This window comes from Cricetulus griseus, chromosome 4 (genome assembly GCF_003668045.3).
Source record: "Cricetulus griseus strain 17A/GY chromosome 4, alternate assembly CriGri-PICRH-1.0, whole genome shotgun sequence".
NCBI lineage: Eukaryota > Metazoa > Chordata > Mammalia > Rodentia > Cricetidae > Cricetulus > Cricetulus griseus.
Window position 1 is genome coordinate 186869977 of NC_048597.1, and position 26133 is coordinate 186896109.

At 43.6% G+C, this 26133-nt stretch overlaps 2 protein-coding genes across 3 annotated transcripts in view; one reads left to right on the forward strand and one right to left on the reverse strand.

Annotated features, from left to right (window-relative positions):
- The first annotated feature begins 1923 nt into the window (after positions 1-1923).
- On the forward strand, positions 1924-13261 carry Lysmd2 (LysM domain containing 2). Its single transcript, XM_027411135.2, has 3 exons — positions 1924-2253; positions 10868-11202; positions 12695-13261. Exons 1-3 carry the CDS (start codon positions 1981-1983, stop codon positions 12735-12737), a joined length of 651 nt encoding a protein of 216 aa, XP_027266936.1. The 5' UTR covers positions 1924-1980; the 3' UTR covers positions 12738-13261.
- A 4239-nt stretch (positions 13262-17500) lies between these two features.
- Scg3 (secretogranin III) overlaps positions 17501-26133 on the reverse strand; it is a 38668-nt gene continuing 30035 nt past the window's right edge. For both annotated transcript variants that reach the window (XM_035444801.1, XM_027411133.2), the window contains exons 11-12: positions 24986-25066; positions 17501-17694 (exon numbers count right to left, since the gene is read on the reverse strand). In XM_035444801.1, coding sequence (XP_035300692.1) covers positions 17576-17694; positions 24986-25066 — 200 coding nt within the window. In that variant the 3' untranslated portion in view covers positions 17501-17575. The remainder of the gene's footprint in view (positions 17695-24985; positions 25067-26133) is intronic.

Below are 26133 nucleotides of genomic sequence, written 5' to 3' on the forward strand. Positions count from 1 at the left end.
CTTGAGCTTAACAAAAAGAGAGAGAGAGAAAAAAAAAACAACCCAGTTATGACTCCTAGGAGCATGCAGCTGGCAGAGGAGATAAGGTAAATACACAAATGTTTCAAACAAAACACAGGGAGTTTAAAACTGAACAAGATGTACAAACCACCATGGAGGTTTGGAGGGGAAACAATAACAACTGGGCAGGGTCAGGCTAGGGACAGCTGGGGGAGAATCCGAAAAGTAAAATATCCCATGCAAAATGCATCATTTGATTCTAGCATATATGCTGCCTAAGAGCACCGAGAATGTACTGTTTGAAAAAGAACCTTACAGATTTAAGAAATCTGGGCACAGTGGATCCCAGTATTTATTGTGCCTAAGGCTGGAGGATCACTTGAGTTCAGCAGCTCTAGACCAACTTTGGCAACATGAGACCCAGGCAACAAATGCAAATAAACAAACCTGATATGGTGAGACACGCCTGTAATCCCAGTACTTTGGAGGCTGAGGCAGGAGGATTTTGAGTTTAGGGCCAGTCTGACCTAGATGGGCCAGTCTTGAAAATACAGGAATACACGAAAGTAAATCTAAAAAAAAAACAAAACAAACAAACAAATGAACGGTAGACAGGATTATTGGGAGAATACTGTTACTGATGAAGGGAACAACATATGCAAACCATGATGATGGGCGGAGTTAAGGGGCTCTGTTCAGGATGAATTGTAGATGGGGTAGCTGCTAAAAGTAAAAACAGCTGACTTGGGTGCTAATGTTGGGTTACGATGCTGCTATTCTCAGGGAGCAACTGAAGAAGCTGCAGTGGTGATATGGGGACCACTGATCCTTTTCCTTCTCGTGTGCCCTGAGGTTCCCCCCCCCCCCCGCTTCTGCCAGCACAGCAACATACTAAAACCCTCACTCTCCTCATCTACCTGAGCGCTGAGGATATAGGGGGGATTGGGATGTCTCTCAAAAGTCAGGGCAGAAGGGTCCACATAATTCCTTTTTGCACCAGCACTCTGGAGTCAGCATTGAGGAGAGGGTGTTGAGATGGAGACGATAGACAAGAGACTCAGGTGGTTTAATGATAACATCAGGGGAGTTATGATTTCAGGGTGTCAAAGAGGAAGCCGGTAACAGAGACACGGACAGCAAATTCCAAGCCGCGTGCCAGGAGAACGAACCATAGATGTAGGTTCTTAATACAGCTTAGGCCTAAAACTGGCACTGGTCGGCAAAGAAGAAGGAACCCGAAATAACTGGAGAGTTAGTCAGCAGCTACCCAGCAGGCCCAAGAACTAACCAGAAAGAAATGGTGTACTTGGGTATTATAGGTCAGTGATGGAGTGATTGCTTAGCATGCACAAAACTGGGGCCAATCCCTAGTACCAAGCAAGTGTGCAAGTGTGTGTGTGTGTATATGTGTGTGTGTGTGTGTGTTGTCAGGCTGTCAGAAGAGATATAACCCCCCCCCCGCCCCCCGCCCGTGATCTTAAGGTTTCCTTCCACCCACCAAGACTTTGATGTCATGAAGAGGGTACCACTGAGCAAGGTGACCCAGTTGCAGAAATCAGTAGAGCAAGCAAAGGTTGGTGGGGGTCTACTGTGTGGCCAGTAAAGGCTGTAGTCGGGCTCTTTCTACTCTGCACGGTTGTGAGGTCCACCTGAGTCCAAGGACACCTCGATGGGCCTCCCTCGGCCCACAGGCCTCAGCGCGCTCTCGCTTCCACAGGGCCTTTTTCCTGCAGGACCCGCACACTGCGGCGGGACCTCGGCTCCCTTTTCCCCTCCCCGGCGCAAGGGAAGCGCTGGTACCGGGGAAATCGGGCCTCAGAGGGCGGCGCACGCCATGCGGGTCCCGCAGCTCCCCGCCTCGGCCTCGCGCCTGCCGCCCCCGCGGCACGGCCAGCAGCAGCCCCAGTGAGGAGGAAGAGGCGGAGGAGGAGGCACCGCCCCCTTGGCGAGCTCGGAGCCCCGGCGGCCTTGGTAGGACCCATGGCGGATCTCTCGCCTGCGCCGGCCCCGCGGGAAGGCGGCCCCCGTGCGTACCGGCCCTCCGCGCCCTCCCCGCCGCCGCGCTCTCGCTCCGGCTCGGAGCCCGACGAGGCCGAGCTGTCGCTGAGCTTGGCCCGCACCAAGACCCGCTCGTACGGCAGCACAGCCAGCGTGCGGGCGCCGCTGGGCGCCGGCGTCATCGAGCGCCATGTGGAGCACCGGGTCCGCGCCGGAGACACGCTGCAGGGCATCGCGCTCAAGTACGGAGTCACGGTGAGCAGAGCGCGCCTCCGTGGCCCGGGCCTGCAGCCTCCGGGCGGGGTTGGGGATGGGAGCGGAGGGTGGGGAGCAGGCCGTGCGTCTCCGCGCCGCATCCCGGCGCGCGCTGCTGCAACTGCAATGGGCGTCTAAGCAGCAGCAGCAGCAGCTGCTGCTGCTGAGAATAGGGGTGGCCGGCAGGGCTTCCCAACCAGCAAGTGCGTGGTGTCCCCAGTTCCCTGCCAGTCTCAGATCGTGTGAGAAACACTAAGGAGGTCTGCGGTTTGGGCATCACCCACACAGCCACCTTTACCGGTTTTGCTACCCAGAGCTCACTACATAGTTACTCAAAGTCAAACCGTTGGCGAACTCTGCGTTGTGTAAACAAAGCTGTGATGAGTCAGGATGTTCAGTTCTTCCCAGGGATGGTTCTGCTTCTATCGATTCTGCTTCTTTATTTAGAAGTGAAATTACACCCCTGGGCTCACTGGCGACCCTGAACGTGACACCTGTCGCTAAACAGCAGCCAGGAACTGTGGTCTAGGTGAGCTAGAGGGATGTGTTTTACAAATTTATAAGGGTTTGCGTCTTGGGTATATTGCATTACACCTCAGGGACGATCATGGAAACCTGAGGGAACAAATTGTTTCATTAAAATTACTTATAATTAACTGTGAGCTGTGTGATAGCCTTTTTACATTGGAACCCAGTATCCGTTTTCAGTGATCCTTCCTGAAGCTTCGTGGGCAGCAATTGGAAGAAAGATGATCTTGTCTGCATCTTCAGAGTAACCTATTTTGCATATTTAACCAGGTGTTTGTTTACCAGCAAGTCTTTCATCATTTAAGCGTTCTAGAGCACGATCACCCCATTTTGAGACTCTTCTTGGCAGTTCTAATGTGATCATACATATAAAGCTGCCTTCATGTGCATCACCGGGGTCTTGTTTGGGTCAGAGCCAATGAAAACCAGAACTGAGAAATCTCAGTGGCTGCTCTTTGCTGAGTACCCACTGTGTGTCAGGTATCACGTTTGCCTGCTTTCATTCTTAGGAAAAAGATTCATTTATTTTTATGTACAATCAGAGTTTTGTCTGCATGTATGTATGCGCATCATCTGTGTGCCTGGCGTCCACGGAGGCCAGAAGACGGTGTCAAATACCCTGGAAATGGAGTTACAGAGAGTAGTAAGCCATCATGTGTGTGCGCTGGGAATTGAACCCTGATTCTTTGGAAGAGCAGGCTGTGCTCTTAGGGTCACCTCTCCAGGCTCTGTTTGTTTTCATACTGATCTTATTTAAATTGGCTTTCAGAAGAAGCCTAGGGGAAGCCGGGTGGTGGTGGCCCACATCTTTAATCCCAGCACTTGGGAGGCTGAGGCAGGCAGATCTATGTGAGTTTGAGGCCAGCCTGGTCTACAAAGCAAGTTCCAGTACAGTCAAGGCTACACAGAGAAACCCTGTTTCGAAAAAACAAAACAAACTAACAAACAAAAACCCTAGGGGAGACAGGTGTGGTTCATCTTCTTACAGATGAGAAAATAGATAAGAGGTTTGTTATTTCCAAGTATACTTGTCATCTGGGATAAAATGTTTTCTTTGCTCTAGATATTACTTCTGATCTGCATTCTTAGTGAGGGCTCTCAGCATCCTGCTTATTGAAGAAGGAAGGTCATCTTAGCTACTAGGCTAGTCTGTGTATACTTAGGAGTCCATGATATCCAAATGAGTCATATTCCCTGTGGTCTTTCCCCATGACATTTCTTCTGTGACCTATGGTCTTCTCATTGCTTGCATCTGCTGAACACCTGCCTAGTTCAAATGCCTTCCTACCTGTGATTTGTCTAATGTGGGTCCTATCACTTTTGACCTTATTACCCTTTTCTACTAAAGTATAAAGCAGATTTTCATTACTTTTATAAAGACTTCTGATTTTATATTTTAAAAAATGTTATTTTATGTGCAGGGGTGTTTTGCCTGTGTGGATGTCTATGTACTACATGCATGCCTGGTGCCTGTGGAGGCCAGAAGAGGGCCTTGGATCCACCTGGGACTGGAGTCACAACCTGTTGTGAGCCACCATGAGGGTGCTGGGGATAAAAACCTGGTCCAGGATAGAGCAGCTAGTGCTCTTAACCGATGTGTCTCCAGCCCCAACTTTTGATTCTAACATGTTAGAGTCAGGCATAATGAATTAGGCACTCCAAAGAAGTCTATAATGTGATTTCTCAACCTCAGAACTATTGTTAACATGTTTTTTATTTTATTTTTTTATTTTTTCACGTCAGGGTCTCATGTAGCCCAGGTTGCCCTCAAACTCCCTATGTAGGTGAGGATGACCTTGAACTCCTGATCTTCCTGCTTTCACCTGCTAGTGTACAGATGTGCTAAAGTCTATTGATACAGATGGGAAGACCCCATGTTTCAGGAAGCTGTCCTGTGCATTGTAGGATATTTAGCAGCACCTCTGGGCTTTGCCCACCAGCTACTTAGACTCTCATCCATACATTGCTAGATGTTCTCTTAAAGGTAGGCTTTCTCTATGTAGCCCTGACTTTCCTGGACTTGCTCTGTAGACCAGGCTGGCCTGGAACTCTCAGAGCTCCACCTGCCTCTGTCTCCTGACTGCTGGGATTAAAGGCTTGCACATCTACCCACCTGCTTCTTTATTCTTATCTCATTACTTTGAGACCTGAATTCTGAATTCAAGCTGATGAAATTGTCTTGGAGATGCTTCTACTAGTTACACAGAACCAGGCAAAGTGATAATATTTATCTTTTTTTTTTTTTTTTTTTTGGTTTTTGGAGACAGAGTTTCTCTGTGGCTTTGGAGGCTGTCCTGGAACTAGCTCTTGTAGACCAGGCTGGTCTGGAACTCACAGAGATCTACCTGCCTCTGCCTCCCAAGTTCTGGGATTAAAGGCGTGCGCCACCAACGCCTGGCAATAATACTTATCTTAAGCTGGGTGGATTGGTACATACCCGTAAGACCAGTAGCCCTTAGGGAGGCTGAGGCTAGAAGGTTGTTGCATAATAAGACAATTCAAACAAATAAAACCATAAACCAACCAACTAACCAACAACAAAAAACCCTTTCTATAATGACCAAGTTCTATTCTTTATTTACTTTTGTTTTTTTTGAGTCAAGGTTTCTCTGTGTAGCCCTAGCTGTCCAGGAACACACTCTGTAGACCAGGCTGGCCTTGAACTCAGCGATCTCCCTGCCTTTGCCTCCCGAGTACTGGTATTAAAGGCGTGCACTACCACTGCCCAGTTCCTATAGGTCAATCTGACATGAGACATTTTCTCAATCGAGAGTCCCTTTTCCCAATGATTCTAGCTTGTGTCAAGTTGACATAAAACTAGCCAACATGGGTAGATTATGTTTTGAGACAAGGTTTCCCTGAATAATCCTGCCTGAGGCTCTGAGTGCTGGTTTGTGCCACCAGGCCAGACTGGAAAGAATCATTCTGGCTGCTGCTTTGATAATAGACTATCTGGACCAGGAGCAAGGAGAGACCAGATAGGATGAAGGCTTTTGCAGTGATGCAGATGAGCTAGAACAGTAACTTGGACCAAAGCAGTGAAGAAGCGAAGATATGGTGGGAAGCTAGGTTCTGGGTGATCTGTTGATAGGCTGTCAAGTGTGTCTAAACCATAGTCCAAGGCCACACACAAACCAGCTATGAATGTGGCTTAATGTAAAGTTATAAACTTAAAACATTATGGATTTGTTTTTTGGAAAATTGTATGGTTCTTGAGTATGAATTTTATTGATACAGCATCTGTCATAATGTCAAAAAGTTGGACATGATTGCATCTTCTTTTTTTTTTAAGGTTTATTTATTTATTTTAAGAATATGCACTGGGCTTTGGTGGCACACACCTTTAATCCCCGCACTCGGGAGGCAGAGGCAGAGGCAGAGGCAGGCGGATCTCTGTGAGTTCGAGGCCAGCCTGGTCTCCAGATCGAGTGCCAGGATAGGCTCCAAAGCTACACAGAGAAACCCTGTCTCAAAAAAAAAAAAAAAAAAAAGAATATGTATTCTCTATCTGCATGTACAGTAACTTTATGCCAGAAGAGGGCATCAGATCCCACTATAGATGGTTGTGAGCCACCATGTGGGTGCTGGGAATTGAACTCAGGACTTCTGGAAGAGCAACCAGTGCTCTTACCCCAGAGCCATCTCTTCAGCCCCCTGTATGTTCTTCTTATTTGTTTATTGTTTCTCTTGAGTATATCTGGCCTAGACATTTGCCTGGAGACCCAGTTGGCCCTTTATAAGGAAGAAGAATTCTGTTTGAGAATTGAGGCAGGTTGATTAGGCCCAGCTCTTCCTCCAGTGAGTTATGACATTCCCACAGTCTCCTTTCTTCAGTAGGTCACTAATAACTCATACTCATTATTTTTTCCTTTACTTATATTGAACTTGGGTTATTTGAGGCCCATGGTAGACACCAGGGCTACATGATCAAATGTTCTCTCTTTCCAACACCTCATGGGTCCTCCACATGCATATGAACTCAATCCACACAAAGTTGGACTGGGATGAGATTGTCACCCCAGGAGTTAAGCAGGCTCTGGAAGGAAGGATCCTGGGTTGGGACTAAGTGAGGACAACAGCCTGCTGAAGATGTGAACTGCAAGAACTGATTAAAGTGTGTCTGGAGAGAAGGCCCAGTGGTTAAGAACACTTGTTGCTCTTTCAGAGGACCTGGGTTTGGTTGTCAGCACACAGATGATGACTCACAACCATCTCTATCTGGTTCTAGGGGATCTGACACCTTCTTCTGACCTCCTGGGGCACCAGGCGTGTGTGTGTGTGTGTGTGTGTGTGTGTGTGTGTGTGTGTGTGTGTGTGTGTGTAGTTTTCAATTTACAGAAGTCAGTTCTTTCTTTCCATCATGTGGATCCCAGAGATCCATTTCAGGTCGCCTGACTTGGTGGCAAGTGCCTTTATCTACTGAGCCATCTTGTAGGAGGTAGCCCAAGTGATCCATGAACTCACTATATAGCCCACACTGGCCTTGAACTCCTGACCCTCCTGCCTCCATTTCAGTGCTTGAAGTTATAAGCATGTGCCGCTCCACAGGAAAAACCTGTTCTGTCTCCCAGCTGCAGTTGCTGGTGTGAGCTGTTAGTGTGTGCTCTCCCCTCCTCCAGTTGTGAGTATGGCACTCAATTACACACAGGTTGGGCATCTCTACTAGAATTTGAGGAAGTGGTTCTGGGAAACTGAAACCATTTGGGTCTGGTTGAGAAAACCATTAACTGCTGTTCAAACCTCAGACATAAACTTGCTTGGGCTGGAATGCCCGTTTCTACTGAGACATTCAGGCTCCTTCCTTAGCTCTGGTTCTTGATTTAGCTTTGTTTCCACCCCCTCCCCCAGCATCCTGGCCCCTCCCTGTTGTATCTAAGCCTCTGGGGGAAACTGGTCAGAGACCTAAGTTATCACTTAGAATATTTTTATTTGGAAACATTGTAAAAACTAGAGTATAGCATAGAAACAGCAAATAGGGATGGAGGCAGCAAAAGAGATCGATTTGCATATCTCCTCCCCTTCTTTGGCAGAGTCTTAAAATGATCTTTTTATTCTGCCACCTGAGTGCTGGGGTAATAGGCTACTGTGCCTTAGCTTCAGTCAGATTTAGCCCTGGGTCATTTTCTCACCCAGTTAGCTGCTGAACTGAGCTGCTTCTCATGTCCCCACATAAAAGTTACTGTGCTGGAGAAAGTAGTGTGATTTTCCTGTTTTGGAGGAAGAGCCCTGGAAATTAGACTTATCTGTGTGGTAGAGGTTGTTGACTGTCATAGTGTCACTTAGAGTGAAAGGGATGGCAAGGTAATCTGTAATTTGGGGTTTTAATAGTTTTCATGTATTTTTTTCCTCAAACATTGTCACTGAGATGTAATTACAGAGCACAAAATCCACCCTGCCTTAAGTGATGTTTAATAACGTTTACAATTGTGAAGTCATTGTCACCGTTCAGTTTCAGAAAGTTTCTTCACACCAGAAGATAGCTCCAGACCCATTTCACTCACTCACTATTGTTCAGTTCCAGGAGATGAATAATATACCTTTTGACACATATTTTACCTTTGGGGGCGTTTCCTGTAAGTGGATTTCATATACCCTTTTGAGAGTGTGGAAGGAAAAAACAAACTACCTTTTCCCCCCATGAGCACATGGTCTAGTTACCACCAACACTCCCAATGAGCACATGGTTATGGGAAGGGTCTGGTTACCACCAACACCTGGAATGGAACACGTCACAGATATGGGGCACATCAGAGATAATCACTTAATATTTCAGTCTGTTTTCGGTAAAAATAATGACAAAATGATAGTTGTATATGTAAATGAGATTATTCTATAAGCCAAGTCCAGCAGCCACTATGGGGATAACTTTTGGCTAATTCTTTCCAGTGTAAATGCCCCTTCGAATGATAGATTAACCGGACAATCATTTCAATGATGGCCGCTCGTGTTCTGCTTTATTTTGCCAGGAGGGTTTTTGTTTGACTTCTCCAGCTGGTTTCTTAGTGACCAGGTGCTAGACTGGGTTCATTGGGTCATGTCACTCACCCCTGGCTAGGAGGGGATGAAAATGTTCGATTGTGAAACCTCCGTGAGAAACAGAAACTCATTCTGTGTCACTTTGAAAGGTCACACGTTCTGCTCTCAGGATTGAATGGCTGTGAGGAGGAGCAGAGAGAGGCCTGTGGAAAAAGAGATGTCCAGTTCTTCCTTGGATGGATCATGACGGTCTTACTTTCTTGTGAGGTGAAATTTCCAGACCTGTGTTCAGATGGAAATAGAAAGCATTCCTCACAAGATAACAACATCCTCTGCAGCCTGGATTATCCAGTTACATGCTGCTGCTGTGCATGTCCCCCACAACTCCCAAGTTGCAGATTTTTGGTTTTTGTTTGTAACTGAGTAGTCTTTAACTATAATTTTATCACACGTCTCCCTTGCATCCTTCAGGAGCTACCTTTTTGTTTTGTTGGTTTTTTTAAGACAGGACCTCATGTACCCCAGGCTAGCCTCACACTCAACTGTGGTTTTTGGAGCTGGTGTGGGGTTGAACTTCCAATCCTTTTGCCTCCACCTCCCAAATGCTGAGCTTACAGATCCTGGGATTATAGACATGTGCCACCATGTCTAGTATAAGCACTGCTGGAGACTGAACCTGGGACCTCAAGCATGCTAACAAAAACTCTGCCAATTGAACTACATATACCCTTACCTCCACCCCATTTTCACTTTCTTTCTTTCTTTCTTTCTTTCTTTCTTTCTTTCTTTCTTTCTTTCTTTCTTTCTCTTTCTTTCTTTCTTTCTTTCTTTCTTTCTTTTTTTTTGAGGCAGAGTTTCACTGTGTATTGTGGCTAGCCTCAACCTCACTGTGTATGTAGCCCAGAGCTAGCTAGCCTTGAAGTTTCAGGGCTTCTCCTTCCTTGGCCTCCCAGCACTGAGATTATAGATTTGTGTCACCATGCCCGTCCAAGGGCTTTTTAGCACATTCGAAATAAACTCCAGCTTCAACACTTGATCTTAGCTAAAAGGCAGGAAGCAATGAATCCCTATGTCTTTACCATGGCTGTTCCCCAGCTGTGCCACCGTTTCTCTGCAGTATGACTGGTGCTCTTTGCATGGCTGGCTTCACCCTTTGACATTAGGCAACAGGGTCTGGAGGCGGTGCTGTTGGTGCAAGCCATTGCTCACCAAGAGTACAATCAAGATCATTACTTTCTGAAAACCCTTTTCTTTGTATCTCATTTTTTTAAATTAGGGATAATAAAATAATGGTACCAAACAATGGGTGTCCTATGGTATTTTCATGTATTCATACAGAGTACTTTGATCCTTCCCGTCTCCTGTCCCCTGTTCTCTCCTACTGGTTCTTTTTTCCCCACTTCTCTTTTTGAATCTGCTTTCCACACAGGGTGTTTGTCTTTCTGAGTCTGGCTTATTTCTCTTTACACGAGGACCTCCAAGTTCCATCCATTTTCCTGCAAACAAAATGATTTGTTTTTTCCTTGTGGTTGAATAAAACTCCATTGTGTATAAATACCACATTTCTTTATCCTAGCCATTCATCTGTTGATGGTCACTTACACCAATTGCACAACTTGGCTATTGTGAGTACTGCTACACTAAATGTGGGTGTGTAGGAATTTCTGTTGTTTGGACTTGATTTCTTTGTGTATGTACTTGGAATGCTACAACTGGGTCATGCAGTAGTTACATTTTTAAAACTTGTTAGTAATAACATGTTACCCAGTGGGGTTATTTACATGGAAAAATTTTAATTTTTTAATTTACTTAGATGTACATGCCACGGCACCTACATGGGGCCAGAGGACAACATTGTGGAGTCAATTCTCTCCTTCTGCCTTTTACATGGATTCCAGGGTTCTTATACAGGTCACCAGGTTTCCACAGCATGTGACTTTCTTTACCCACTGAGCTATCCAGCCAGTCCCATATTGTCTTTATATATGCTTACTTTGATCAAGATAAAAACTTAATGAGAGAGAATTCTTTTCTTCTTCCCATCTCTTGTACTAAACATGCATTTATCATTGTATGTAACTCTGTGTTTCTTTTGTTGTGTGTGTTTTAGATGGAACAGATTAAACGGGCCAACAAACTGTTTACCAATGACTGTATATTTCTGAAGAAAACCTTGAGCATCCCAATTCTCTCAGAGAAGAAGCCTTTTACCTTTAATGGACTTAACTCCATTGATTCTCCAGAAAAGGAAACTGTTGACAGCAATTTTTGTCATGAAGAGGAGACTGTGGTGGCTGGGGAAGAATTGCCTCCTCCCAGTCCTCAGGACCCAGGTCCTGAACCTGCGCAGCCTGAGGAAGTGTCTGCCAGAGATTTCCTGCAGAGACTTGACTTACAGATTAAGCTATCAACTCAGGCAGCCAGGAAACTCAAAGAAGAGAACAGGTAAAGTTTCCTGGGAAAGGTGTCGGAGTCTGGACCAATACTCTTAGGATGTTCTTGTTTTAAAATCTATCTTCATTGAAGGGGGCGGGGGAGGGAGTGTACAGATGCAGGTGTGCAGGTTTGTATATGCACAGAAGTGTAGTGGTCAGAGGTCAACTTTGGATGTTATTTTTTGTTGTTGTTGTTGTTGTTGTTTTGTTTTTATCAAGACAGGGTTTTTCTGTATAGCTTTGGCTGTCCTGAAACTCACTCTGTAGACTAGGCTGGCCTTGAACTCACTGAGATCCACCTGCCTCTGCCTTCCTGAGTGCTAGGATTAAAGGTGTGGGTCACCACTGCCCGGCTGGATGTCATTCTTCAGGATCCTTCCACTTTGTATTTTTGAGACCAAGTCTTCTGGAGCTGGCTAAGTAGGTTAGGTTGGCTGTATGGGGAATCCTCCTGGCCCTGGCCTCACCAGCACTGGCATTACTATGAATTGCTACCATACCTGGTGTTTTCTGTGTGTTCTGGGGATCGAACTCAGGTCCTGATGCTTGTGCAGCAGCACTTTCTGGACAACTATCTATCTCCTTGACCCTGGAAAGGCATCTTTAATCTGTGAAATCTAAGCGGCTGTGTTTGTTGTTCGGTCTCTATCACTGCTTTTTAGCATAAAAAGTTTCCTTTTTTGCCCAGTGTTACTGTCCAGCTAGCAGTGTGAGGTGGCAACTGGAAGTAGAACAGCTCATGACACCTTCAAGGGAAGCAGTGCCCTGGAGAAGACATAAAATACTGATTCTTACAACACTTGTCAAGACACTGCTGCTGTTTACCAGGATCCCCCTAGAGTCCTTGTGAGCATTTGAAATTTGAGCCTAGGGCAAACCTTTCTATGTATAATTGTGTCCTTCCTGTGTGAAGGGCACTAGCTACTTTTCCTTTTTTTTCTTGTCTGCTATTTTTTTTTTGTAAGCAAAATTGATGCAAAGGTTCAACCACTATGTCTTTTTTAATGATTAATATATTATATTGATGTCTTAGTCCTCATTTTAAAATTTCTGTTTTATAATATATGCCACTTGCCATATAGACCTCAAATCCTTTTTTACTTTTATTTATTCATTTATTTTTGAATACATACAATGTCTCAGTGTAGTTCAGCCGGCCCCAAAGTCTTGGCAATCCTCTGCTGCAGCCTTCCAACTGGCATGAGCCACCGCCCCTGGCTTTTAAATTTTTTTGTGAAAGAAGGGAAATATAGACAACAAATAGAATATCTTTAATATATTCATATTATGTAATTAAATGCTACCATTTAATAACTGAGTGTCCCTTAGAAAGAGGCAGGAAGGTTCACCTGAACAAGTATGGCTGTCACCTAGCTTCCAAGGCATATATAATGTTTGTTGGTCTATTTCTGCTCTGGTTTGGCAAATGGATAGTAAGTCATATGTTTGCATTTCTGAATACAGTTGTAAATACTGATTTCTGCTGTATTTCTCTTTTTCAGGGATGAAGAAAGCCCTTATGCTGCTTCCCTTTATCATAGTTAGTGACTGGCAGATGTCATTCTAACCCGGATCAAAACATGGCTGGACCCTAAAGAATCCATTGGCTGGGGCTGCAGAAGCAACGCCGCTTCTGGACTCCCATAGTGCACATCTTCAGGCCACAGTTAAGTAGACCCAACCGCAGCTGCACTGAATCGATCAGTTCCTCTGGCTTCCTGTAGTTAAATCTTACCATGGCATGATAGCAAACCTGTACTCTAAAGCCTGTCACTTTTGTAGATGGTGGTAGTTTTAGACTGGCTTTTGTAGCTACAAAAAGCATCAAAGACTTTATATATTTAAGCCAAAAGCAATGTTTATTTCCTGATGAGATCCTAAATGTATGGAAAACATGGTGGCTGTAAAGTGATAATGCATTTGCTGTGTGTTTATAACTCGAGTGCTATAATATATATTTCAATATCACATATTCTGTACTACTGTAAAGAACCAAATTTTGTCTGCTATTTTGTAAAAGTAAAATACAAATGTCTGGATGAGAAAATAAACTATGTTTTTACATAGGAGCCTTCGTTTCTTTTTTTCAAAATGGGGAAATAAAGTTGATTTTGTTTTGTTTGTTTGTTTGTTTTTTTGTTGTTCAGAAGATAGGGATTCATGTAGTGCAGGCTGACCTTGGGCTCATTATGTATATGAGAATGACCTTGAACTCCTGTCTCTACCTTCCAAGTGTGGGGCAACTACACCAGTATGAGACACACCGAATTCTGTTTAGGTTTTATCTCTGTGCCACTTCAGACACATTGGCTTCACGGTGTGTCACCCCTGCCCATTTGAATTACAAGTTAGGTTCTTGTTTCATTTAATTCATCTTTCCTTTATGATGTGTGTGGGTTACAGCATCGAACTTTAAGCTATGTACCACTGACAACTGATAGATTTTTAGCCTTGACATCTATTCAGCTACTAGTTTAAAAGCATTTAATGAGGTTAAATGAGTCTGTAGGTTTCCAAAGAAATTTCCCATAGTCACCCCTCTCCAACATCCCCAGAAGAGCCTGATGTCTGTGGAATGAAAGGGACTTGTTTCCTTGCTTTCATTGCCCCCTTTCTTTATCATTTTTTCCCTCCCTGTTTTTCCCTCTGTCTTTTGCTCATCAGGAGCAGGTGTCTGGGTATTAGTGCAATAGGGCCTGCAATACCAGGTCATTGTCATTGTTACTTTTCAGTTGCTATGCTAAGACACCGTGGCCAAGACAACTTCTAGAAAAAAGAGCCTTTGGGGCTTACAGTTTGAGATGGTTGAGTCCATGGCCCTTATGATAGGGAACACGGCAGCAAGCAGGCTGGCAAGCATGGTGCTGAATCAGTGCTGAGAGCTTACATGTTGATCCACAATCATGAGAACTAACTGGGAATAGCCCTGGCTTCTGAAACCTCAGAGTCCTCCCCTAGTGACACAGCTGCTCCATCAAGGCCACACTTCCCTAATCCTCTCAAAACAGTTCCACCAACTGGTGACCACAGACTCAAATATATGAGCCTCTGGGGACCATTCTCATTCAAACCACCACAATCACAGACCCAGCCTTGGGAGGGCCAGTAGGTGCCATGATGGGGAGTTAAGTGGGTTTTTTGTCTTGCTGATTTGTTTGCTTCTCACTTAACATAATTCCTTGTGTCTTGTTCTTTGTTTCTCATAGCACCCTTGAAATAAGATGTGACACTCCCCCCCGAGCCCCCCCCCCCCCCCGTGTGTGTGTGTGTGTGTGTGTGTGTGTGTGTGTGTGTGCACATGCATGGTGCATGCCCAGAAGTTGACATCAGGTGTCTTCCTCTATTTCCATTTTATTTATTGACTCAGGCTCTCTCCCTCCTCATCAATTCCAGCTAATCTAGCTATCCGGTTTGCCCCAGGTATCGCCGTCTCTGCCTCCTGAGTGCTGGCATTACAGGTGGACAACATACTTGCTCAGCTTTTATGTGGGTTTTGGGGATCTGAACTCTTCTTGGTCCTCATATTTGCTTAGCAAGAGATCTATCCACTGAGCCACCCTTCCAGCCCTCCATGCCCTTTACTGTGTGCAAGAGATCTGAAGTCAGTTCCCCATGCTTGCACATGAGACTGTCTCCCAGCTCAGAATTGGGGTATTCTCTGTGATTTGCTGTTTTGTTTGTTGTTACGGAAGCTGTGGAGGTTTAATTGAAAATGGAGATAACAGAAGAGGTCCCAGCAAGCTACTGTGGATGTAGTAATAATAAAAAATATAGTTGTGTTCAGCAGAAAAGTATTTAATTTGGCAAAGACTGATCATGTCATAGGAAGCTAAAGTTTGAAATTATGACCATAGGCTCAAATATATATTTCTCAAGTGCTTTTTTTTTTTTCCTGTCAGCAATTTCTATCTAAACCATCTCTTCAAACTTCTAGTAATTTTGTAGCCACAGTTTAACTGTACTGGACTACAGGGATTTTTTTTTTTTTTTTTTTTTTGTTCGTTTGTTTTGACAGGATCGTGTTATCTATCCCAGGCTGACTTAGAATTTACTATGTAGCCCTGCTTGGCCTCAAGTGCACAGCTTCCTGAGGTATGCCACACCAGGCGAGGCTGCCTGGAATTGGAAGTTGTTAGGTATCCCAGGCAGCCTTCAATTCTCAGTCCTGCCTCACTCTCTCAGAGTGAGATAGCAAGCTTTTGTCACCACAGCTGGCCATTTCTGTTTGTTTTTCTTCTGTGACAGGGTCTTGCTGCGGGCTCTGTCTTACCTCAAACGTGAGTTTCTCCTGCTTCTGCCTCATGGACAGAGTACTGAGGCACCAGGTCATAGGATCACTGTAAACAGGACCTGGATCTTCAAACCTGGCTTCTGCCCCAGTGTCGCCACCTGTTGACACCATGAACTTGAGCTTATCCAGTGTCCTGGGTCCCTTCATGAAAGAATGTTTTTGTTTATAAAATAGGATCACGTGTGCCCCTTCTGTCTTGGTTACCAACAGGCACTAATGAAGACTACAATAAAAGAAACAAATTTCTTACTTAAAAAATCCCGCATAGTTACTTAGTGAGAGGATAAGATGATCCAGCCTGAACCCATTTCCTATCTGAGGTGGAGTCAGGTGTGTGACATGGCTAAAGCAGAGTCAGTTGAGTTAACACAGATGATTCATTAAACAGTTGGAGTCATTGTGCTTTGGCAAATGTAGTTTGGGCAAAGGTGTTTTGAACTCTATCTCCACACTCACTCTGGCTGGGTACTGGCTTCTCTAGAACACAAGGAGAGACTAGTGTGTGTTCCTGGCCGGCTTTGAACTGTCTTCTATGTATGAAAATCCAGTGTTACGGTGAGTGCGGGTGTGGCTTCAGAACAGCAGCATAGGCACCAGCAGGTCACCAGAAGCAAGGGCACCTAATTCACAAAGCTTGTTATGTTGATGGATCCAGGCAAGCATATATAACATATTTATGCAATTATTTTACTCTGGGTAATGTATTCCAATGCCATGTTTGATGTGGGAGCCCCAGCATCCTAAGAGGATCACTGGGCTATGTGGTTGCTTTTAGTTTTATGTTTGTGGCGGTGGCAAACAAGTTGCAGGAACCTAAAGTTCATAACTTTTTCCTCCTGGTGATTTTTTTACCTCTGTTTCTGCCATGCTGCCTGGTTCTTTGCCCTCTGGCAAGATAACATGACTTTTGTCAAATACAGTTTAGATGCCTGGAATGGTGCATGAATGTTGACTTTGCTTTTGAACAGTGTGTGACCTCCTTTGGCTTCTTGACTATAAATATTCATCTCTATTGCGTGAGCAATAAGTTTCTGAAAACTCAAAAAAGTAAGAAAAAGGGACATACAAGTAGGGAGTAAATTGTCGATAAATTCAGCTCTCTCTCTCTCTCTCTCTCTCTCTCTCTCTCTCTGTGTGTGTGTGTGTGTGTGTGTGTTTGTATATATATGTAAGTCATTTATGTGGTCAAGTGTGTGATTGTGTGCATATATGTGTTCATATAGGTGTGCATTTATGTGTATGTATGTGACACTGAGGATTAAATCCAGGCCTTTATGCAAGCATTCTGCCACTGCTATACTCCTGGTCTACACTCCCAGGTTATACCCCACGGCTATACTCCAGGTCTATACCCCCATTACTATATTCCCAGTCTATACTCCAGGTCTATACCCCCCACTGCTATACTCCAGGTCTATACCCCCAGGCTATACCCCCACTGCTATACCCCCAATGCTATGAAGTAGCATTGAAAATAATTTTATGGTTGGGAGCCACCACATGTATTGTATTAAAGGGACTGTATTAAAGGGTTGAAGTATTAGGAAAACTGAAAACCACTGGGCTAGAAGGAGGAAAGGGAGGGAAGAAAATGATATAATTGTATTTCAATTAAAACCTTAAAAAAAAGAAGCTGCTATTTCTCAGAGCATCCAGGCTATGAAGAAATGTGGGTTTATTTCAATGCCCAACAGAGAACTGCTAGTGGAAACATCATGTAACAAACATCCGAGGTGCTCAGGTACCCAGCATGCCTTGAAACAGGACTTCTCAGATCTTCAGGGAGCTTAAGACAGTGGAGGAAGGTTCAGATTTATGTTCAACCCATTAGAGCAGCACATCTCTGATTATAAAGTGTAAATCCAAGAGGAAATGCAGATTCTAGATACAAAAACCTCAGCTGATGTACACTTTACTTTTCATAATGTATTTATGGCAAGAGAGCTCTATTTTACCCATTTCTAAGGGGTTAACTACTATAAATTCAGCACATTCTAATACTCCTGGGCCGGTAAATCTTTAACTGCTGAATTAGATTTTAAGCTATATTGTTTTTGCTGGAACAGTTGAGGGCTCAGGCTGCCTGCCGTTTTCACAGGCTGCTGTAAATGCGCTTGATGGCCTTGGCTTCTTCCTTATCGAGGATGCCTTTCTCCACATAAGCGTCAGCTTGCTGGTTGATAAAGTCCCTCATCTTTGAAAGGTCATAATCTAGAAAATATTATTAGAGTACTGTAAGCAAAGATTGGCAAAAAAGAAAACCCATCACAGTGTTTATCATCAAGAGACATTTTGTGTACCAATTGAATTTCTAACCTTGACCGTCACAATGGAAGACATGGTGTTCTGGGTTTGGGCCGTCCTGTGCTGCTTAAAGTGTTTTTGGGGTACCATATGATCTCTCTTTTACAACCCAGGGGAATATACTAGTCTACTTGACCAACAAGGAAAATGGGTTTATAGACCAGGGGTTTGCACATTTTAAGTGTATGTAGTGCCCAGGGCTTTTGGGGTGTCCTAGATTCACACTCAGGTCTGGGGTGAGGACCCAGGCTTTGCATTTTAAATAATTCCCAGAAGGTGCTGCTGATGAATCAGGAATGGTCCCAAACCTCCTGCTTTTGCATATGTAGCAAAATTATGTTTAAAAGCAGCTCTTCCAACATCCTGAGCTTATGATCCCAGCGTACTCACTTATTGGTATGTTAACAATGTTTTGTTTGCTTGTTTGCTTTGTTTTTCCAAGTTAAGAAATTTTGTGATTATTTCATGGCTGTTTGAGTTGTGTACATGGAGCAAAACATCAAACCATTCTTGTTTCACACGTCCATCCTTAAAAATCTAGGCAAACCATCAAACCATGCACTTAAAATAAAGAGGTCCCCAGGGAAGACCATGCCATCTTTCTAGAGACCCCTACACCATTCCCACAGCTCCTTGGTCTTCAAGTACTAATTTTTGTTTCTTTGTTTGAAACAGGGTTTTACTCTGCAGTTCATACTGGTTTAGAACTCACTTTGAAGACCAGAAATTTGAACTTGAAGTAATTCTCCTGCCTCAGCCTTCTGAGTCTTAAATTACATGCATTTGACACCATACCCACTTTACAATTTACTTTTTTTTTTTTTTTTTTTTTTTTTTTTTTTTTTGAGACAGGGTTTCTCTGTATTGCTTTGGAGGTTGTCCTAGAACTCAATCTGTAGACCAGGCTCGCCTCGAACTCAGAGATCACCATTGCCCAGCTGCAATTTACTTAAAAAAAGCATATCTTTCTTTTTTTTCTTTAGGGTTTTATATATCTCTGCACCTGGAAGGGAGAGGCAGGAAGATTAGAAGTTCAAGGTTATCTTCTACTATCTAGCAAGTTCAAGACCAGCCTTGGCTACCAGAGACCCTGTTTTGAAAAACAAAAACCAAGAGGCTTGTGGTTTGAACAACAAATGTCCACTGGAAACTCATGTTCAACACCTGGTTCCCAGTTGGTGGTGCTTAGAGTATCCGACTCTTAGGAGATGTAGCCTTGCTAGAGGGAGTATGTCACTGAGTGTAGGCTTTGGGTGTTTATAGCCTTGTCCTATGTGTGGCTCTTATTCATTCTCTACTTTCTGTGAATTGATAAAATGTGATTAGCCAGTTTCCTGCTTTAGCTGTCTGCAGCCATGCATCTCTTGCCACGCGGGCTCTTTTTCTGTTGCTGTAAGCTCAAATCAACCCCTTCTTCTGTTAGCTGCATTTGGTCATGGTATTTTAACATGTCAACAGAAAGCAAACAATATAAAGTTATGTAAGATCTCATCACCACCTTCATAACTCCTCCACATAGATTTTCCTTTCTTGCATTTTAGAATGAGATTCATGTCATCCAGGCTCCCGACAGACAGGGAAACAGCAGAGGCTAAAGGTCAGAACTCCTAAGAAGTTGTTCTGTCTACACAGCTGCAGTCGTGGCATGACCCTAACACCTAGACCTCCATAGGCACTGAGAGTCACCCCATGCGTGACAAGCAGAACTCACGGTTTACCACATGCCGTCCTTACTTCTTGGCAGCAAAAGAAAGCAGGAGAGACAACACCCTCTCTCTCAAGTTTTCTCGCAGTTCCTTCCCTCGTCAAACCCAGGGTTTGAAGCTACACTGGGGTGGTCACTCTGGAATGGGACTGGATGGGAACAGCACAGTGCTGGCTATGACCAGAAGTCAGATGCCAGCATGAAATCAGAAGTACTATAAACACTCCAAATTGGTGTGCCTGCAATTGCGCCTGCTTTCCAGTGCAGTTTGGTACATGATGGATTTCTTTGATACTAAGAGGAACATTTTAATTTTTGAGTTTCTGAAGTCCTTGATGGCTTTAGTGATCCAAAAATGATGCATTTTAAAACAATGACAGAGTGGATGAAATATTGTTTGTGTAAATTGTTTTGTATGTGTCCACACGTATATGCATGTTTGCGTGTGCGAGTGTGTGTGTGTGGGTGTGTGTGTGTGTGAACACCTGTGTGAGTGTGCATATGTGTATGCCAGAGGTTGATGTTGGCTAGCCTCTTTCTTTCTGTCTTTCTTTCGAATGAGCACTTCTTTTGGCCAACTCCTTTATTTGTTTATTGACTTATTTATCTATTTTGTGGTACTGGTGACTAAATCCGCTGCCTTCTATATGCCAGAAGCCAGCACTGAGCTATATCCCCAGCTAGTTTGTTGTTATTTGCTTTGAGATAGGGTTACACAGGAGTAGTAGCCAGGACTGGTCTTAAACTCACTATGTAGCCTAACCTTGCCTTGAACTCATGGCGATCCCCCTGCCTCAGACTCCCAAGTGCTGGGATGACAGGTTGTGAGCCCCCATACCAGACTCAGTGCATCACCTGACTGCATCACATGGAGTGATTGATCTGTACTGGGTTTGTGTTTGTTCCGTCTATAATGTTGCACAACAGCAAAGTCCCCTAATAGCTCACTTCCCATATTCAGAGTGGCACTCAGATACTTGGGAGATCTCCTGTGGTCTAAATGATTCCAAAGTTTGAAGGCATTGCTCTGCAGCTGCGCTGGCTGAACACCTGGAATCACTCTGGACTGCTCACTCTCCTCACAGCCCATGAGCTTTCCTTCCCTCTTCATTTCCTCTGCTTGCTTATGTTTCGGCCTCATCTTTCCTTGCCTTGTGTTTCTGCTCCAGATCTTGGCCTCTTCTTGCTCTCTAGGGCCTTATTTTCAATCTGTAACCACATGACTGCTGGATGCTTTTCCTTTAAAAACAAATTAGCTTCTAATTTAGGTTCCTGTGGCTAAAATTATCCTCCACTGTGGAGCGTACAAACCCCTTCCTGGCCTGACTTCCTACACCTGACTGCTTCTCCTCTCCACAGACAGCTCCAGTTCCTGGAACGCAATAGTCTCCTTGCCCACTTATTAATTGTACCTATCACTTCTCCCTTCTCAGGAGATACTTCCTCTCTGCAGCCCTTTCCCCAACAGTCTGTGTTGCCAAGATGACCCACCCCATTCTCTTGGCTCCCCAGTGCTCCTATGCTTAAGGAGGACAATACTGAGTAGGTTCAACCAGGGCCCCAAAATAGGGTAAGCTGCCTCTGTGTGTGTGTGTGTGTGTGTGTGTGTGTGTGTGTGTGTGTGTGTGTGTGTGTGTGTGTGTGTGTGTGTGTGGTTGCTGCATCTTCTTGTTCTGTGCATCTCCAAGACTCTGAACAGGGTCTTGTTCTTAAATTTGTTTTATGTAAGTGAGGGACTCCCATTGTGACCACAGAATATACCAAATATGTGCTCAGAAAATTCCCGTTTAAAATACTCTAAGATGCAAGTGAGTATCTTAAAATACTCTAAGAGTATCTTAAAATACTCTAAGATGCAAGTGAGGTGTCTCACACCTGTCATTCCAGCACTGAGGAGGCTGAAGCAAGAGGATTGCTGTGATTTTCATAACATTCTGGTATATAGAACGAGACCCTGTCTCAAAACAAACAGATGAAAACAAATAACAATGATCATAATAAACCTTGAAGAAAGCTGGGGTAGGTAAGACAGGATAGGCAAAATGCCAAAATCTGATACCTACTCCAGATGGGCGCTGGAAACATGGGGACATTATGTTCACTTTGTCTTTACTTGACATTTGCCATAATCAGATAAAAAAGAAAATACTTTGAAAAAATGATTTGAAAAAAAAAAGAAATGAGGTTTCATATCTCAACACCATAAAAATATACATACTGAACCTATAGTCAACCTTATACTAGAGAAAAAAAACCTGAAAACATATCTTCTAGTATCTATAATGAGATAGAGTGAATACCCTATCCATTTTTATTTATTTATTTTTTTCAAAGAGACGGGGTTTCTCTGTGTAACTTTGGAGCCTGTCCTGGAACTCACTCTGTAGACCAGGCTGGCCTTGAACTCTGCCTTCTGAGTGCTGGGATTAAAGGCATGAGCCACCGCTGCCCATTTCACTTTTATTCAATATAGTGTTTAAAGTCATAGTTCGAACAATAAATCAGCACAAAGAAAGAAAAGCAACAAAAATATAAAAGATAGAAGTGAAATTATCCCTATTTCAGAAGACATGATCCTACATCCAAAAGACCTTAAAGACTCTGACGTCACTCTCAGCACTCACTGATAGATGCTTCAGCAAAGTAGCAGGGTACAAGATCAATATGCAAAAATCAGTGACCTTTCTGTAAAATAATAACAAAGTTACTGAGAAAGAAATGAGAAAAGTATCCCAATTCAAAACAGCCTCAAAAGACAAATGAAACAAAAAACCACCAAGTGAGCATGGGGGAGCACACCTTTAATGGCAGTGTAGCAAAGGCAGAGCAAGTAGATTTCTGTAAGTTCAAGGTCAGCCTGGTCTATCTGCATGGTTCTAGGCCAGCCACGGATACTTTACCTAATCAAGGAAGTGAAAGAAATCAGAAGGTGGAAAGATATTCCATGCTCATGGCCTGGAAGAATTTATTGTTGTGAAAATGACTATATTACCCAAAGTGGCATACTGAGTCAATGTAAAAATATTTTACTCTAACTATTTTATGTGCATGGCTGTTTTGCCTGCATGTAGGTCTATGCCACTGGAGGTCATTAGATCCTCTGGAATGGAGTTATAGATAGTTGGGAGCTGGCATTGGGGTGCTGGGAATTGAAACATGGGTCCTCTGCAAGAGCAGAAAGTACTCTTAATTACTGACTCATCTCTCTATCTCCAGATCAAAGATCTTAATACAAGATCCAAAGCATTGAAACTGCTAGAGAAAAACAGCAAAGGCATTTCCAGATATAGACATATGCAAGAACTTTCTGAAAGGATCCCAGTGCTACAGGAAATACCTCCAGGACATGACGAATGGGATCACATGGAATCAAAAAGCTTATACGAAGTAATCAGTGAAGAGACAGAACGGAGGAAATCTTTGTCAGTTATACATCAGACAGGAAGTTAATATCTAGACTATGTAAAGAGCTACAAAAGCTAAACATCAAAAATCTAAAACATGGCATCTCGGGAGATGGCTCAGTTGGTAAAAATGCTTGCTTTGCAAGCATGAGGACATGAGTTCAGAGCTCCAGCACCAAGGTGAAAAGCTGAGTATGGTGGAGCATATCTATAACCCCAGTGCTGGGGAGGTAGAGATAGGCAGATTTTTACTTTTTTTTTTTTTTTTTTTGAGACAGGGTCTCACGATGTGGCTCTGACTGATCAGGCTTGAGTTCCCTGAGATCCACATATTTCTGCTTCCCAAATCCTGGGATTAAAGGTGTGCACCACCATATCTGGCTAAGACAGGCAGATTCTTGAAGCTCACTGGCCAGCCAATCTTGCCCATGGCTAGCTTCAGGTCCAGTGAGAGGCTCTATCTCAAAAAATAATATCGAGGGCCAGGTTGATGGCTTAGCAGGTAAGGGTGCTTTTGACAAGTGTGGCAACTTGAGTTTGATCCCTAGGACTACATGGTGAAACGAGAGAACTGACTCCTGCAAATTGTCCTCTGATCTCTAGAGGCATGCCATGGCATGCATGTATCCCCTCTCCAAATGTAAATAAAAAGTAAAGAGAAAAGCAATTGAAGAAGACACTCGATACAACCTCTGGCCTCCCACATATACATACATGTACACATATGTAAATGGATGTATACAAATCAAAATCATCCAATCAATAAATGGGCAAATGGACTAAATAGGCAGTTCTTTTTTTTTTTTTTTTTTTTGAGTAAGTGTTCTACTATTTAGCTCTGGCTATCCCAGAACTCACTACTTAGACCAGGCTGGCCTCAAACTCACAGAGATCCAACCAGGCAGTTCTTAAAAAGAGAAGTACAGATGGCCAATGAATACTTGACAATTCATTCCACATTCTTAGCTATCTCACCACTGTCAGAGTGGCTAACAAGGAAAACAACAAATGTTGAGGATGTCAGGGAAGTGATCCTTATTCATCGCTATGGAAACAGGAGCTGCTGCATCACTAAGGAACCAACAGTGCTTTCTCAAAAAACCCGCAATTGAAGTCCTTTGAATATAAACCCAAGTGGTATAGATGGGTCATGCCGTGGTCCTAAGTCCCGCTGCAGGGTTATGTGTACAGCTAGGTTTATTGCTGCACCAGTCATGGCAGCTAAAAAGTATAATCAGTCTAGATGCTCACCCACAGATGAGCCAATAAAGAAATGTGGTTCTTATATACCATGACATTTTGTTCAGCTGTAAAGAAAAATGAAATTATGAGAATTGCAGGAAAGTGAATGGAACTGGAGATAACTATGTTAAGTGAAAGAAATCAGACCAGAAATGTAGGTAGCACACTCTTCTTTTAGATGCAGATTCTTGATTTTAACTGGTGTGTGTGTGTGTGTGTGTGTGTGTGTGTGTGTGTGTGTGTAAGGACACACATACAAAAGTATTATGAAAATGACAGCCAGGCATTGGTGGTGCACACCTTTAATCCCAACACTCAGGAGGCAGAGGCAGTCAGATCTCTGTGAGTTCGAGGCCAGCCTGGTCTCCAGAGCAAGTGCCAGAATAGGCTCCAAAGCTACAGGTTTCGAGAAACCCTGTCTCGAAAAACCAAAAAAAGAAAAAAAAGAAAAAAAAGAAAAAAAAGAAAATGCCATAATAAAACCAATGACTTGGGCTTGGCATTGTGTGGTGTCCCATACTTTTAGTCTCAGAACTAGGGATGCAGAGTCAGGTGAAACTGTGAGTTTGAGGCCAGCTTGGTCTACGTAGAAAGTTACAGGCTAGCCAAGGCTATATATACAGTGAGACCTTGTCTCAAAAACAAAACAAACAAGCAAACAAAACCATTCTTCTCTATGATAACTTAAACTGAAAGAGAAGTGGGGGCGTATATCCCCCTTGACATCTGAGAATCTGAGTTTGAGAGGAGACTTGAACTCAGTCAGTTCAACTTTATGGATTCAGTATAAAAGGAACCCTGGGGAAACAGGTGACATTTGTGATGTACAACCACAGCAAGCCCCTACCTTCTTTGTTTCCTTTTTTGTTGTGTTTCTTCAACCATTCGATGTTTTTTCTAATGGCTTCCAAATAGGCTTCTGTTTTCCCTGGAAAAGTCAGGAGAGTCAGATCAAACATAAAACTTCACTGTACCTCTTCTCCAAAGCCACAGCAATGTTCAAAACCATAAATACTGAACTTGTAGAGCAATTGGTAGGTGGATTAATGTCTGAGTAGTATTCATGTTTCTATGCATGTATGCACACGTGTGCTCACGTGTAGGGAGTTTTCCTTCTTCATTTTTCTCTTCTTTTCTTTTCTTTGTGTGACAGCCTTGACTGTCCTTGAACTCACTCTGTACGCCAAGTTGGCTTCAAAATCACAGAGATCTGCCTGCCTCTGACTCCTGAGTGCTGGGGTCAAAGGCGTGCACCACCACCACCTGGTGTGTAGGGAGTTTTCAAAGAGAACACTTGTAGGTAAGATTCTAGACACAGACCATGTTGGTAAGTATCAAGTATTGTTAGTTACACCACACACAAATTTAGTACAACGTCTGCTTAGGCTTGTTTAAAAGAAGATTTATCTTATTTTTAATTGTGTGCATTTGTGTGTGTGTGTGTGTGTGTGTGTGTGTGTGTGTGTGTGTGTGTTGGTATGTGCATGTGTGAATTCAGGTAGGTGTCCATGGAGTCCAGAAGAGGGCATCAGATTCCCTAATGCTGGACTTACAGGCAGTTCTGAGCTATCTGACATGGGTGCTAGGAACTGAACTCAGGTTCTCCGTGAGAGCACTATGTGCACTTAACTGCTGGGCCATCTCTCCAGCCTCTGCTTAGACATTTTGACTCCATTTACCAGAGGGATAGGTCCCATTATTCTTAGATTGGGTGAGTTCAGGCTAGGGATGGCTCTTCCCAGGAGCAGTCTGAAGTCAAGGAATGAGTTAGAATGGCAGTTTACCACCTCCATCTGTTGAGGGTTCAAAATCTCTGACTATAGTAAGTCTGTCACAACTCTAAGCCCAGTTTTGAGAGGGTCTAAGTTAATGAAACGTGGGACCAGGACTTTGGTTCTTTCAGGATGATGAACTTCTGAACCAACTCTAATAAAACTCCTTCAGATATACTGATATGCTGAATATAAAACTATATACACAACTCTTGGCGGAATT

What these genes read in the sequence shown, in the direction of transcription:
- Lysmd2 (XM_027411135.2), top strand. Translation starts at nt 1,981, where the DNA reads ATGGCGGATCTCTCGCCTGCGCCGGCCCCGCGGGAAGGCGGCCCCCGT. An exon ending in CGCTCAAGTACGGAGTCACG is followed by an intron (nt 2,254 to 10,867) that starts GTGAGCAGAGCG and finishes TGTGTGTTTTAG; the next exon opens with ATGGAACAGATTAAACGGGC. An exon ending in AAACTCAAAGAAGAGAACAG is followed by an intron (nt 11,203 to 12,694) that starts GTAAAGTTTCCT and finishes TCTCTTTTTCAG; the next exon opens with GGATGAAGAAAGCCCTTATG.